The 13,700-nt window shown below is 32.4% G+C and overlaps 1 protein-coding gene across 1 annotated transcript in view; it reads right to left on the reverse strand.

The window, feature by feature from the left end:
- Positions 1 to 7,455: 7,455 nt before the first annotated feature.
- fj (four-jointed box kinase) overlaps positions 7,456 to 13,700 on the reverse strand; it is a 51,355-nt gene continuing 45,110 nt past the window's right edge. The window contains exons 2-3 of the mRNA XM_085956937.1: positions 8,854 to 9,692; positions 7,456 to 8,658 (exon numbers count right to left, since the gene is read on the reverse strand). Coding sequence (XP_085813063.1) covers positions 7,456 to 8,658; positions 8,854 to 9,618 — 1,968 coding nt within the window. The 5' untranslated portion in view covers positions 9,619 to 9,692. The remainder of the gene's footprint in view (positions 8,659 to 8,853; positions 9,693 to 13,700) is intronic.

Here is a 13,700-nt window from a genome sequence, read left to right on the forward strand (position 1 = left end):
AACAATATTATAATCAATTTAACAACGTAAAATTTTAATATGATGCACCTTCGTAATATCTAACTGAATGAATAACTGTTTTACAAAGTCAATAACTGCATAAAAGACTATTAATTATTAAAGGCGTTCAAGAAAACATTATTTGTATTGATAGAATCTAATACATTAATATATTAAATTGATACTAATAAAGTATTAATATAACTATTAATTATATTTTACTAATTCAAACTTCTCACTACTAATACAAACATCTTTAAAAACCCGGAAATAGTCAACAAAATTTTACATTGACTCAAGCGTTTCGATAATTACAAACGTTATTATAGGCGGCTCTCGTCGTGCAGTGCGTAAGACTCTTGCCTTCCACCCGAGAGTTCTGGGTTTGATTCCCGATGAGGACACAATTTTTATATGATTTTCTCGGGTTTGACCCGGGTTTCCAATGGCAAATACGTACTGACAACGAACATAGTAAATTCTTGTTTATATAACAATATAATACAATAAAAGTATGTACGTGAAAACCCTAGTGCAATGATTGTATTGTTTTAAATTACTGCATAAATACATCTCGAAGAAAAACGTGGTAGACTCATATCTAAATCAAAGCATTACTTTATCAAATATATAACAATATATATACAGAACAAATCGCGTCAATTCATATATTATACAGCTAAATACACCAAACTATCATTATTTAGAACAATTAGATAAATTGTTGTTTTTATTTAATAAAACACAATTTTTCTGTAGAACTTATTCCACTTTTAAAAGTGGAATAAATTCTACAAAAAAATGCGTTTTATTAAATAAAAACAACAATACAGTGCAGTTCCACCATGAATTGACAGTTAACAAAATAAAAGAAATTAGATAAATAATCACAGAAATTGCGCATGATACAGTTGCCAAATATGGCGGCTATAAGCAAGAGTTTATTGCCACTATCTTTCAGAACGGGTACCTACACATTTTTTATGACTAATAATTTAACCACAATAAAAACGGTGCAAAATTGCGATCATGTGTTGTAATACAATAATCAGTTGATATAACTTTCTATAACTATAGTCCAAACTTTTTGATCTTGATTGATGATAAATATTAACTACCATACTTAGATAAGCGCAAAGTGTTCAACCAGCGTGTGCTTCTCGTAATCACATAATATGCATGAGAAACATGAACCCTAAGTAAAAGAGAGATCCAGAAACTTAGTACTTAGAGTAGCACAACGTGGTATGGAGAGGTGCATGCTGGGCATAACGCAAAAGGACAAAAAGAGGAATGATTGGATAAGGGAACAGACAAGGGTTTTCGATGTAATAGAGTTCGCTAAAAACCTCAAATGGAAATGGGATGGACACATTGCTCGAAGAAGGGACAATCGTTGGACAAATTTAGTCATCCAATGGTATCCAAGAGATACAAAACGTCTGCTATGTAGACTTAGATGCCGCTGGATCGATGAAAAGATAAAGTTCTGCGAAAGTACGTGGCATCAGCGTGCAGAGGCCTTCATCCAGCGGTGGATAGATTCAGGCTGATTATGATACCTAGAAATCTATCCCACAAATATTTTAACAATTGAGAAATTAATTATCCGATGGATGACAAGGCTCTAAAGCTCGAGAGAATTTATTGATCAGACCGTGATGTCTCCAAGTGCCCAAAACTGACACTAATATTTTTTAATTTATGACAATTTAATATTGAATACTATATTAATATATTTATTTGGTTCTAAGATAATAGTTATGAATATAATGGCTTTCTCAGATAATTTACAGTCAACGTTTGACACATTGACGTGATTTTTTACAATATTTTATGCTTGATTTTTTTATTAATACAGCTATAATGCACACACCGTGGAGCAGATGCTAGAACTCTCGCCTATTGTTCCATGGGTCATGAGTTCGAATCTTGCGATTGGGTCAAATTCACACGTAGTTTTTTTCCACTGAATATGTATGTTTCCAGCGCATGTACTCATTGAGTTGACCGTTTGAAAAGACTGTTAATTTTAAAGTAAAGTTCGATTTGCCGCATTTATTTTATATGATAATTACTATAGGTAAGTACAATAGTATTAAAGAGTCGCATTTAAATGATTAATTAATATTTTAGAATATTTTAATTACGAGAATTTGTTTGACATAGTATAATAATACATAATAATATGCATAATTTATTTATTTATTCCTACGTTCTTGTGTATTTTGAATAACTACACTACAAATCGTCTCTGTTCTGGCAGAACACACTAACTGGAGAATACTAGTTTTGAGTAATTTGACTGAAGTTGTTAAAATATTCGAAATGGTCTATCATGTGAGTTTATTAAATAATCGTAAAAAGGATGACTTTAAAATAAAGACTGTATATTTAATAAGAAGGTTTCCAGACGGTAAAGTTTTAAATAAGGAACATTTTGGTATAACTAACTCAATATGTCATTTTTTCGAATTAGTGTCTTCTGCCAGAACAGTGAAAAAATTATCCACGTATATAATATAATATAAACAGTAGTGCAGTGTATCTAGTTCAAGTATAAAAATATTATTCGGAATTTCTAACTGATAAATGTGTATGAAAATAACTAACTCCGCACTCTGGACAAATAAAAAGGATTCGTCAAATAATTTTCCACTTATTAGAATTAGAAATACTCAAATATTATGTTTGAACCTAGCTTACTCAAAAATAACCAGAATGGACTTGGTTCACTATGCTTGTGAACCACTCATATAATAATATGAGTACACAAAATTAATAATAACTGGACCGTGTAGACCGTGATCAATATATTATAATATACTTGCAGTATTATAGTGATTATATTACACTGCGGACCAGTTAATTACTATTTATTTACCACATTTAAATAACACGCTAATTATAACTAATGGCCATCTAATGCCGACGCGGCAGCCGTGTCGTCAGCACTGTATGAGTTATTAAGTGGAAAATTTCCTAATAAACTCAGTTTATATTAAATACTATTTTTGTATCGAAACTACTCCTTCGTATTTCTCTCAAGTGGGGCGCTATCTACATAATTATCTGCATACATATATTAGTTACGACTACATATCCAATAATTTCATTCTTTACACTCAAATCGAGCAGGTCAGCAACTGTGTCTACATCGGACAACAAATGTTCAATTGACGGTGGTATAGGTAAATCATTCGACAGTGGCACCATGGGTACGGAAAAAGCGACTTGCAGTTGTAGTGGTATTGTTTGTAAGCATTAAATCAGGCATTGTAGCAAACAATTCCAATACATACGCGAAACGCCTATGGTGCCACTGTAGAATGATTTACCTATATGTACTACGAGATTTCTCGCATAACCAAACTGGCATAGAGTGCATTAGGGCGCTTGAATAGTTATTTTAAAATCAACCAATTTGTTCAACACTCACGTATGCGTGTGAAGCATAGACTCTTAATGTGAGATAAATCAAAAAAATACGATTAGTGCAACGTGGCATGGAAATGTGCATGTTGGGCATAACGCGAAAAGATGCCAATGGATAAGGAAGCATACAAGAGTACGCGATGTGATAGAGGTCTGGACATATCGCCAGGCGAGTGAACAGCCACTGGATAAATTCCGTCGTACAGTGGTACCTAATGGGTAATAAAAGTTCACAATGACGCCATAAAACCCGCTGGGTAGACGAACTCATAAATGGTGATGGATGTATGTGGCAGTAAAGAACAAAAAACCGAAAAGAGTGGAGGGAGCTAGGTGAGACATTCATCCACCAAGTAATCGACACCGGTTGATAATGATGATGTATTTCATTGTGTTTAAATGTATCAGTTATTTCTCACATTGAAATTTCAATTCTTACAGATGGAATAATCAACCAATTCGTGCTATGCAAAATAATTACAAGATAAAGAGAATTTTTTATATACAACGTTTTTAAATTTTCTGTTGAATTATATAAACTTGACTTGACTAGCTTAAACGATCAAAAAAATGTACTTGATAGATATACTGAAGAATGAAATATCATTTCATATTGATTTCCATAGTTACGCACGTATATATTATTTAATAATTTAGTTGCTAGGACCCCCTAGCAACTAATAATGGGATCGAAATAACTTTTTATACAAAACAGAATTAACTAAAAATTAATTCAATTCTACTTAAAGATACTAAAAGTATTAAAAAAATCGTGTTCTGATATATTCTAAAAGTTTCGAAGGTCTAGCTAGTCGGGAAGTTAATTAAAAATTGATTGCAAGGTTTGTACCGGACAAATAAGAATACGACCTAAGAAAAACGTTGTAATAAAATATCGGTATAATTAAAATAAAACACAATGTACCTATAATAGAATTCTATATAATTTAATAATCACGAGGGCTAGTAGAGCATACGTTTTATAACTTTGCACTTTTTCTGCACTTTTTACTACACTGATAGCCTCTTTGCATGATCACCTCGCATAAAGTTAGATCAAATAAATGATATTCAATTGTATTTATATATCTAGAAATAAATAAATAGATAATGTAAAACAAATGTTTTAGAATATATTACACCATTTTCATTCTAGCGCCGGAATGCAAAGTTTTGAAGCATATACTCTATCGATCGCTTCATTAGGGCATATGTCGACTGAAAGGAACATAATATATATTTTTCAGGTAAAGGTAAATTTTAAATATTGTAATATTAATATTTGAACTATTGCCTCTACTGTATGTAGGAAGATTTTAATATTTTGGTCTATCATGCACTCACTCCCACCACTTGTGTGTTGAATGTCGTTCATTAGCTTTTAAATACTTAGTTTATTTGGCAGCGATGTTACAACGTTTTCATTTTTGACAATTTATTATAGAAATCCACTAATTTATGGTTGGTCCGGCGACAAAAATTACCATTCATTCTGAATTTCTAATGCGGCGCGCACGTAATGTTGAAAAGCAAAGGTAAAGAAACGGCGACACGCGAGCCATCTGCGATTAACACTTTTCAATTTTATATTCAGTGATCGTATAATTTGAACAACAGAATGCTGGGCACTCAGCAAACACAGGATGAGAGAAGTATGGATAACTTTGAGAGGAGAGTTTGAGAAGAATCTTTGAGACTGTTCAAGAAGGTGGCATTTGGAGGTCAAGGTATATTGAGGAGTCATACACTCTTTATAGGGGCGAAAATATCACATGGCATAATATGAAAATGCAGAGACTACGCTGGATCGGCCACGTGCATAGAATTCCGGAGGATACACCGGCGAGGCGAGCTATGTACGCAACCTCTGATGGCAAGAGAAGACTTGGAAGGCTTAAACTGAGATAGCTGGACTGTGCCACGGGAGATTTAAAAATACTAGGCCAAAGCAATTGAAGAGTGTCGACACTGGATTTTCCAGGATGGAGGAAGTTTTTGAAGGAGGCCAAGACCCACCAAGGGTTGTACTGTCATAAATGATGATGATGATCGTATAATTTTAGTTTTCAATAACAAAATACGGAGAGCCTATTTAATACTAATATTATGTACCTATATCCATACACTTTCGGTAAACGTAATTAAATATTTTTGTTCGCCGCATGATTTATATTGACATTCAGCTTTTTAGTTTTAAGAATTTCAGATCTCCGTTATGAATCTGTCAATAAGTATAAAATTAGTACATAAATTAAATTCTAATGCACTGGCTCTAAGGTACAGATATTGGTATAGAGTTATAGATAGTTACATTGAAGTATATATAATCAAACTAGTAATCATTTAACAAATCATTAGTATGTAAATACGTTTGACATAAATGCGAGTTTTTGTAATTATTCGTCTAAATATTGTATAAACTAATAATCGGTGTATTTAGCTGCATCTATGTACGATAATTAACGTGGTATATCCTTTTACAAATACAATTAAAATTATGCGTTGACTCATTAGCTCTGGGGCGTTCATAAACATAATACAAAGGCCCCTTTATTCGAATACAAAGGCCTCCTATATTATATCGAGCGCGACACCGGTGTCCCGTCTGAAACGGGCCTAAATGTACATATTGTGTTTATTATTATCCATTTAATTTTCATTTAGGCTTCAGATTATTATAAAATTAAGCCAACGAAATCGGCGACCTAGTGGCAGTGATAAAAACTAATAACGTGATTATAATACGAACATCTAAGTTAATTTAACTTTAGAGTTACTATGGGTGACATCTTTGAATTTGGCTATAGGTGATTCATTTATATAGGACCCAATAATGTCAGTTTAATAATTATACGCAATTATATTTGAATTTAAAATAATACAACTGTAGGTACTTAGTTACTTCATCGTTACATAATATAATGCAAATTATAACCATTTTCACTTCTAAGCGGGGTATATAATCCACTGAATGGTGAAAGTTTTATTAATAGAGGAATGATTATTTGTCATTCGCCCAACCTCTGTGTTCTTACTCCACACACTGAAAAAACATGTAATCCTTTCAAAAGTTAGAATAAAGCTGCACTCACAGCATTAAAGATATACACTTTGGCACTACTCCAATAAAAATATACGTCAGTGACAATCTCAATAATGTTATGACAGTCTGCATATTGTTTACAATGGATAATATTTTGCTAGACATATAGTCGAACTTGGTTTTTACGAGGAAGATGGGACCGACTGAATTTTCTCATTATAAGCATTACTCGTTATATCGTTATATAACATTTATCGCGCCACGTTCTATTTAAGCATAGAACATAAAAAATCTGAAAACCATCGTAAAAATCCCCGAAACAATCATGGCATTCATAAACTACAAAAGAAGTTGTTTATTGTAATGAAGTGCTGAGCCGCCGGCGCTGGTAGGTACCGACTGACTTTACAAAGCTTGGATTTTTACACGCAATTTCAACCATATGCGTGGATACTTTTTCAATGTTGTCGGCGAAAACACCAATTAGGTACTTAGACACTTAACTCGTGTCATAAACGTAATCCGATCCCGGCGGCAACGGTCTAGTTAACTGCCCGGTCGGATTTTATTGCTTAGGGTCGAAAATGTTGTTTTTAAACGATCGACACATTAACAGTTTTGCTCTGTATACCCGAGAAGTAGCTCGTTGTAAAAGTGAATAAATTTATGGAGAAAATCATAAACTAAAATATCAACGAACGTTTTCTCATTACATCCGATATCTCCATATTTCCGTGATCGTAATAACCAAGTTCGACTCATTTATATTATAATAGTTACTAATATACATAAATTCTTATCATTTTACAATTTATAATAAGCATCATCTTTGTTTCGATAGCATTTATACAATACAACTTTTCAATTTCACATATTTCTACACGCGTCTATTACACATACATAAATAATTAAATCACATATTTAAATTCAGTCCACAATTGAAAAACAAATCCTAAATCACTGTCATGCCACATGAACTATCTACCGAACTGATCTTCGCATCGTTTTATTTGTCCAGCCACCCTTGCGATCCTTTCATTTAGTATTTTAACACTTTTCTCTGGAAGCGGAGGCAGAACGTCCAGAACACCTGCGTCATTTTTTTCCTTGAACATCCTGTCCAAGATGTTACCGATCTGCCGCGATTTGTGTAGGCTTTTAATAGCGTCCGCCGTAGACCTCCTGAACACGCAAAGATTATCCAACAGCAGTGTATGATAGACTTCATATTTATTCAACAGTCTATAACCGTGAAGTAGTCCAGATTCGTTATCAAGAAACAATAACAAATTGGAGTCCACCTTTCTGGCTAAATTGTGAGCTGGTGCATCCATTATATTAACATTCCACTGGAAATTGTACAAATTATTTACGATTCTATCCAAATTTGCTGTTAGATAATCGAAAATTATCAAATCAGACCACTGTGCCAGTTCAATAAATTTGTTTAATAAATCATCACCGATTTTAGCTTTTACATGTTCAATTATCGGTTCATCCGGGTTATCAGAATTTTCTTGAATAGAATAATCATTAACTTTTTGTTCATCACTAATCTTATTCTCATTGGCTTTTGTAAGAAAAGGTTTTGTTAATTTCGTCAGTAAATAATCACCTTTTGATGCATCATTCGGATCGTTGCCTTTCTTAATAATATTAACTACGTCAAATTTATTCAAATGTCTCTCTGAAGGTTTAAAAATTGGTGGTATATGTGCTGATTCAAGATTTGGAATATATTTCGTCATCACTACCGGTCTATTTGAGTTCCACTGCGCTGATCCGATATCACCAGCGACATTCTGCCAAAGATTTTCAGTCAAGTTAACCAAACTCACAAGCGACGGAGCAAGGTTTGGCAAATTTAACGCTTGAGCCAAATAAAAACTAAACAGCTCTCCTTGAATTTGATCAGTATTCTGCCTGTATCTGACACAAGCTTGTCTACCATCTAAAAATGTTACCAATCGATTCTGCATTCTTCCACAGCCTGTCTCCATTTTGACAGCAGACGTCGTTTTCATATACTGAATCCATTCGTTATTGCTTTGAGATCCATAACCTGGCGGTAATGATTTCTCTATTTTCTCTCCCCAGTAAATATTTTTATACAAAATTGTTTCGTTGTCATTTACAAAGTGTCCATTTATAAATTGGTGGTCCAAACCTTGCAAATTTTCCTTTGAGTCTTCGTTCGTATCGTTATTTTTATTGAAATCATCCAATTTAAAATAATTCGAATAAATAGATGATTTTGTATCAATATTATCACTGCTTAATATATCCATGTTTTCATTATCGCCTAGAAATGAAACACTGGAATATCGCTTTGGTTTAACAAGATTTACTACACTTTTTTCTGTTTGTTTAATAACATTTTTACTGTCATCTGTAAAGTCATTTATTGTTGGAAATTTTGATTCAACTCTTTTATAACCAATACGATTATTATTAACCAAAAATATCCTTTCATAGCCTTCATTATCAGTTGACTTTATAATCTTTTTAATTTGTGAAGCAGCTGAATTTTTACCTCTAAAACTGTCAGTCGTTCCGTTCATAATTAACCTTTGGTATTCAGTCATATTATTGGAAAGAACTAATTTGGCAGAACTTCCTGCTACCTCTTTGGCGCCGTAAACTAAAGGAAGGAAAATACCCAAGACGAGTCCTAAAGCAAACGCTACGAATACGCTAAGTAAACAAAAGTTTCTATAAGACTTTCTTCTAAATCCTTGAAAGATATAACTCAGGCAGTTGCTACTGGAAGATTTACTCTTTTGAGCCATTTCACTACAAGAGTTATCTAAATCACAGCAAAGACTTATATCCAAACTTGAGTTTGGTAATGATTTGGTATCCTCAAACTGTTTTCTTCCTAATGCAAAATAGTTTTTTACACCGTCAACGTTATTCGAACCGTTTGATTCAACAGTATTTTTACTGTAGTCAGTCGACATCCACTTATTTTTGCTGTTATTTTTTTCTTCTGTAAAGTGTCTGTCATTCTGTCCCAGCATATTAGCTATCACCTCATTGCTCATTTGTACGATGCCTTCTTTTGGTGAAGATCCTGTTTCTTCTTCGTGGTTGATGCCCATTGTATGATCACCGCCTCTCTTTGCAATTTTCTTCAACATGTTGCTGCCTGAAGATATTGGAAGCAGTCAGAGTGTAGGCACTGCTCGGAAAAATCTTGACCAAGTCGCATTATCTGAAACAATTAAAGACAAAACTTTAAACAGCTTGACAATATAAATTAGACTGCACAGAAAATAAATGCATATATTTTTAATTTCAGTAAATAGCAACATATTATTATGAGACAACAAAGACGTTTTGCTTATTCTGTATTATTTACTTAAATTCCTTAATTGCATCAAAATATTATACTAACTACTTATTAAACCTACTTGCATTTGCTAATAATATTGAATTAAACTTTATTATTGAATGAAACATACACAAGATTTAAGAATGTAGCATTTTTTATTTTTGTTTTTGGCACATCGTATAACTAGTGAATCTACAATCCTATATAGATCTAGAACCGCCTCATTATGAGGTTTCTTAACAGTTTTTTTTTTACGAAAAAATGGATTCAAGCGTTCAAGTTTCATTTCATGGCATTCCAATAATCGTCAAACTGGTATTATATGGCCATGGATGCTCCTATTGTTTTAACGCTACTAAAATAGGTACCGACCTATCTGCATTAAGTAGCTATCTGATGCGCATGAAAATAAATAAACTAAATATCAAGCGTATTTTCAGAACAAAATTGGTGACATCAAAAAATGCTAATAAAAACGCCACTGACCAGATGCGTTTTTTGCAAGCTATATGCCAATCGAAAAATGCTAGATCTGGCAAAAAAAAACACTAAATTGGCAATGCTGGCCACAATTCCAGAAGAATCTACCCTTCCTCTACGTCTACATCACGTATGACGTAGGTAATACAATAAACACATGAGTAGATAATCATATTGTTATCTATAGCGAACAACATTGTTTACTTTATATAAATATCAAATTTCATGTACCACCACTGATTCATTTACATGATTAAACAATATTAAAAACAATATAATGTAAGAATTCAAACCGGGTGTTTATAAAAATGTGTTTATTGAATTGAATAAACGACGCTTAACTATCAATTTACAATGTTGTAAAGCGAGTGTGTTATTATTGGGTTAGTGGCGCTTCTAATTTGCGAGGGGCCGGCAATTTAAATTGAATTGCCGCCATAAACGGGAGGCAGCCTCCAATAAGCCGTAATAACATAATAACATTTTTACCTGTGCCCAGTGGCGCATCCCTAAGGATCATTTTTACGTGACTATTTGACTCTAGAAAAGAAAAAGGACTTCACCCTCAGTTTTTTCAAAATAGGTTTTATTGGATAATATGTTGAAATAGTTTACGTTAGGTTAGGTTAACCTAACAAATAATTCAGTATATCGGCTATTTTAAAAATATGTTTGCCGCTGTATGATACCCCATAACCGACTTGTACCGATAATAATGTTGTAGGTAGATAACTAAATACACGTCGTGCCCAAAGGATATAAGCTGAAAATGTATCTGAATATATCTGTATCTGTAACGTTTAAAAAAAATCGGTTAGGTACATGTCCAAACACGCGCGTTAACATGATCTTACTCCTTACTTCATTTATCGTTAGTCAATGTATGGCTACGGCCGTATGTTGTAGCTTTGCCACTGAGAATTCCCAATAGAAATGGCATATTTCAAAAAAATACTACCTTATTCTTAGGTCAATAATTATTATAAAGCAAACATTATTCGTATGATATTTATCACATTTAAATGGTTAAATACATAGCTCATAATCAGTATCTTTAGAATTATCTTCAAACGTGCCCATTTTTTGAATAATAAAATGCCTAACTCTTTTCAAATTTGGGATCACAAAGATCATAAAATATATTTTTTTATCGTAAATATGTCACTATATAATGTTAACATTAATTTTACTAATGGTTTTGTAAATGCGTTTAAAAATTAATAAATCTGTAAAATGTTAACACCACTGCACATGCACGTACTGAAATATGACTATATTCTAAAACATTAGAGCGAGAGGTTTAAAAGAATACTATGTTATGTAATAAAAATACTTTATGCAGTCATCAAATGTTTAAAATAAATATAAAGAATAATAAGGCTTCAAAATTATATAAATAGATTATCTACAACGTTTATGGAATGTCCAGGGTTATGCTCTGAAAATGCCATAAAAGCTCCATTTTGACCTACGCTGAACTTACAATACCGTCCCCTTTCATTTTTAGTTTCAAATTGTCTGCGAATTCGGTATTTCAATTTACATTTTTTTTAACATATTGTGGACATTACAAATTATAAGTTTAAGACGATCACAACATGACACGAAACATTATTACAAAGAAGAAAAGTAATAAAAACAATAAAAATGTAAAAATAGAAATAGTGACACGTTTTGTTTTCACTAATAATTTTGGAAGATTATCGAAGTGATACATTCCCCTTAAGGGGGGACATGCTCGTCGAAGGTCAAAATTGAGTTTTTATTGTATTTTCAAACCATGATCCTGGACACTCCTTAAACGTTGTAGATAATCTATTTATATAATTTTGAAGCCTTATTATCCTTCATAGTTATTTTAAACATTTGATGACTGCATGAAGTATTTTTGTTACATAAAATAGTATTCTTTTAAACCTCTCGCTCTAATGTTTTAGAATATAGTCATATTTCGGTACAGAACTGTGCAGTGGTGTTAAGTTTTTTTACATTTATTAATTTTTAAATGCATTTATAAAACCATTAGTATAATTTATTACGAGATATTTTTTGTAAAATATTCACGATAAAAAATTATTTTGATAATCTCTGTGATCCCAAATTTGACAAGAATTAGGCATTTTATTATTCAAAAAATCGGCAAAATAACCACATTTGAAGATGATTCTAAAGATATTTATTATAAACTATGTCTTTGACCATTCAAGTGTGATAAAAATCTTATGAATAATGATTGCTTTATAATAAATATTGACCTAAGAATAAGGTAGTGTTTTTTTGAAATACGCCATTTCTTTTGTCATTCCCTAGTGGTTAAGCTACAACATACGGCCGTAGCCATAAAATGACAAACTGTAATTAAAGTAGGGAGTAAAATTATGTTAACGCGCGTGTTTGAACATGTACCTAACCGAATTTTTTTTTATTTTTTTTTAAACGGTACATGTTCAAACACGCGCGTCAATATCATTTTACTCTTTACTTCAATTTTAGTTTGTCAATTTACGGCTACGGCCGTATGTTGTAGCTTAACCACTGGGGAATGACAAAAGAAATGGCGTATTTCAAAAAAACACTACCTTGTTCTTAGGTCAATAATTATTATTAAGCAATCATTATTCATAAGATGTTTATCACACTTGAATGGTCAAAGACATAGTTTATAATAAATATCTTTAGAATCATCTTGAAATGTGTAAATCTTGCCGATTTTTTGAATAATAAAATGCCTAATTCTTGTCAAATTTGGGATCACAGAGATTATCAATATAATTTTTTATCGTGAATATTTTACAAAATTATCTCGTAATAAATTATGCTAATGGTTTTATAAATGCGTTTAAAAATTAATAAATGTAAAAAATCTTAACACCACTGCACAGTTATGTACCGAAATATGACTATATTCTAAAACATTAGAGCGAGAGGTTTAAAAGAATACTATTTTATGTAACAAAAATACTTCATGCAGTCATCAAATGTTTAAAATAACTATAAAGGATAATAACGCTTCAAAAGTATATAAATAGATCATCTACAACGTTTAAGGAGTGTCCAGGATCATGGTTTGAATATACAATAAAAACTCAATTTTGACCTTCGACGAGCATGTCCCCCCTTAAAAGCGGGTGGGACTTACAATCTATTTGGTCGCGACTAAGAATTACTCTGACTTAATATTTTTATTATATCGTTTTAATTCAGTTGTAAGTTCGCGGCCCGCTACTGCGTTACCCCTAATAACCTTTCCGTGTTGTTTTACTTAATTACGAACAAACAGAGTAGAGGATAATTTGAGCAGGGGTTTAAAAGAGGTTTCCAAAGGCCACGCCCACTTAACCACCTGCTCCAATCACTGCGCGTGCGCTATACTACGTTCACCTGGCGATCACGAAACCGCAGACTTAA

Source organism: Rhyacophila brunnea, unplaced genomic scaffold (genome assembly GCF_057557595.1).
Source record: "Rhyacophila brunnea isolate RB1 unplaced genomic scaffold, BYU_Rbru_1.0 scaffold_6, whole genome shotgun sequence".
Taxonomy (NCBI): domain Eukaryota; kingdom Metazoa; phylum Arthropoda; class Insecta; order Trichoptera; family Rhyacophilidae; genus Rhyacophila; species Rhyacophila brunnea.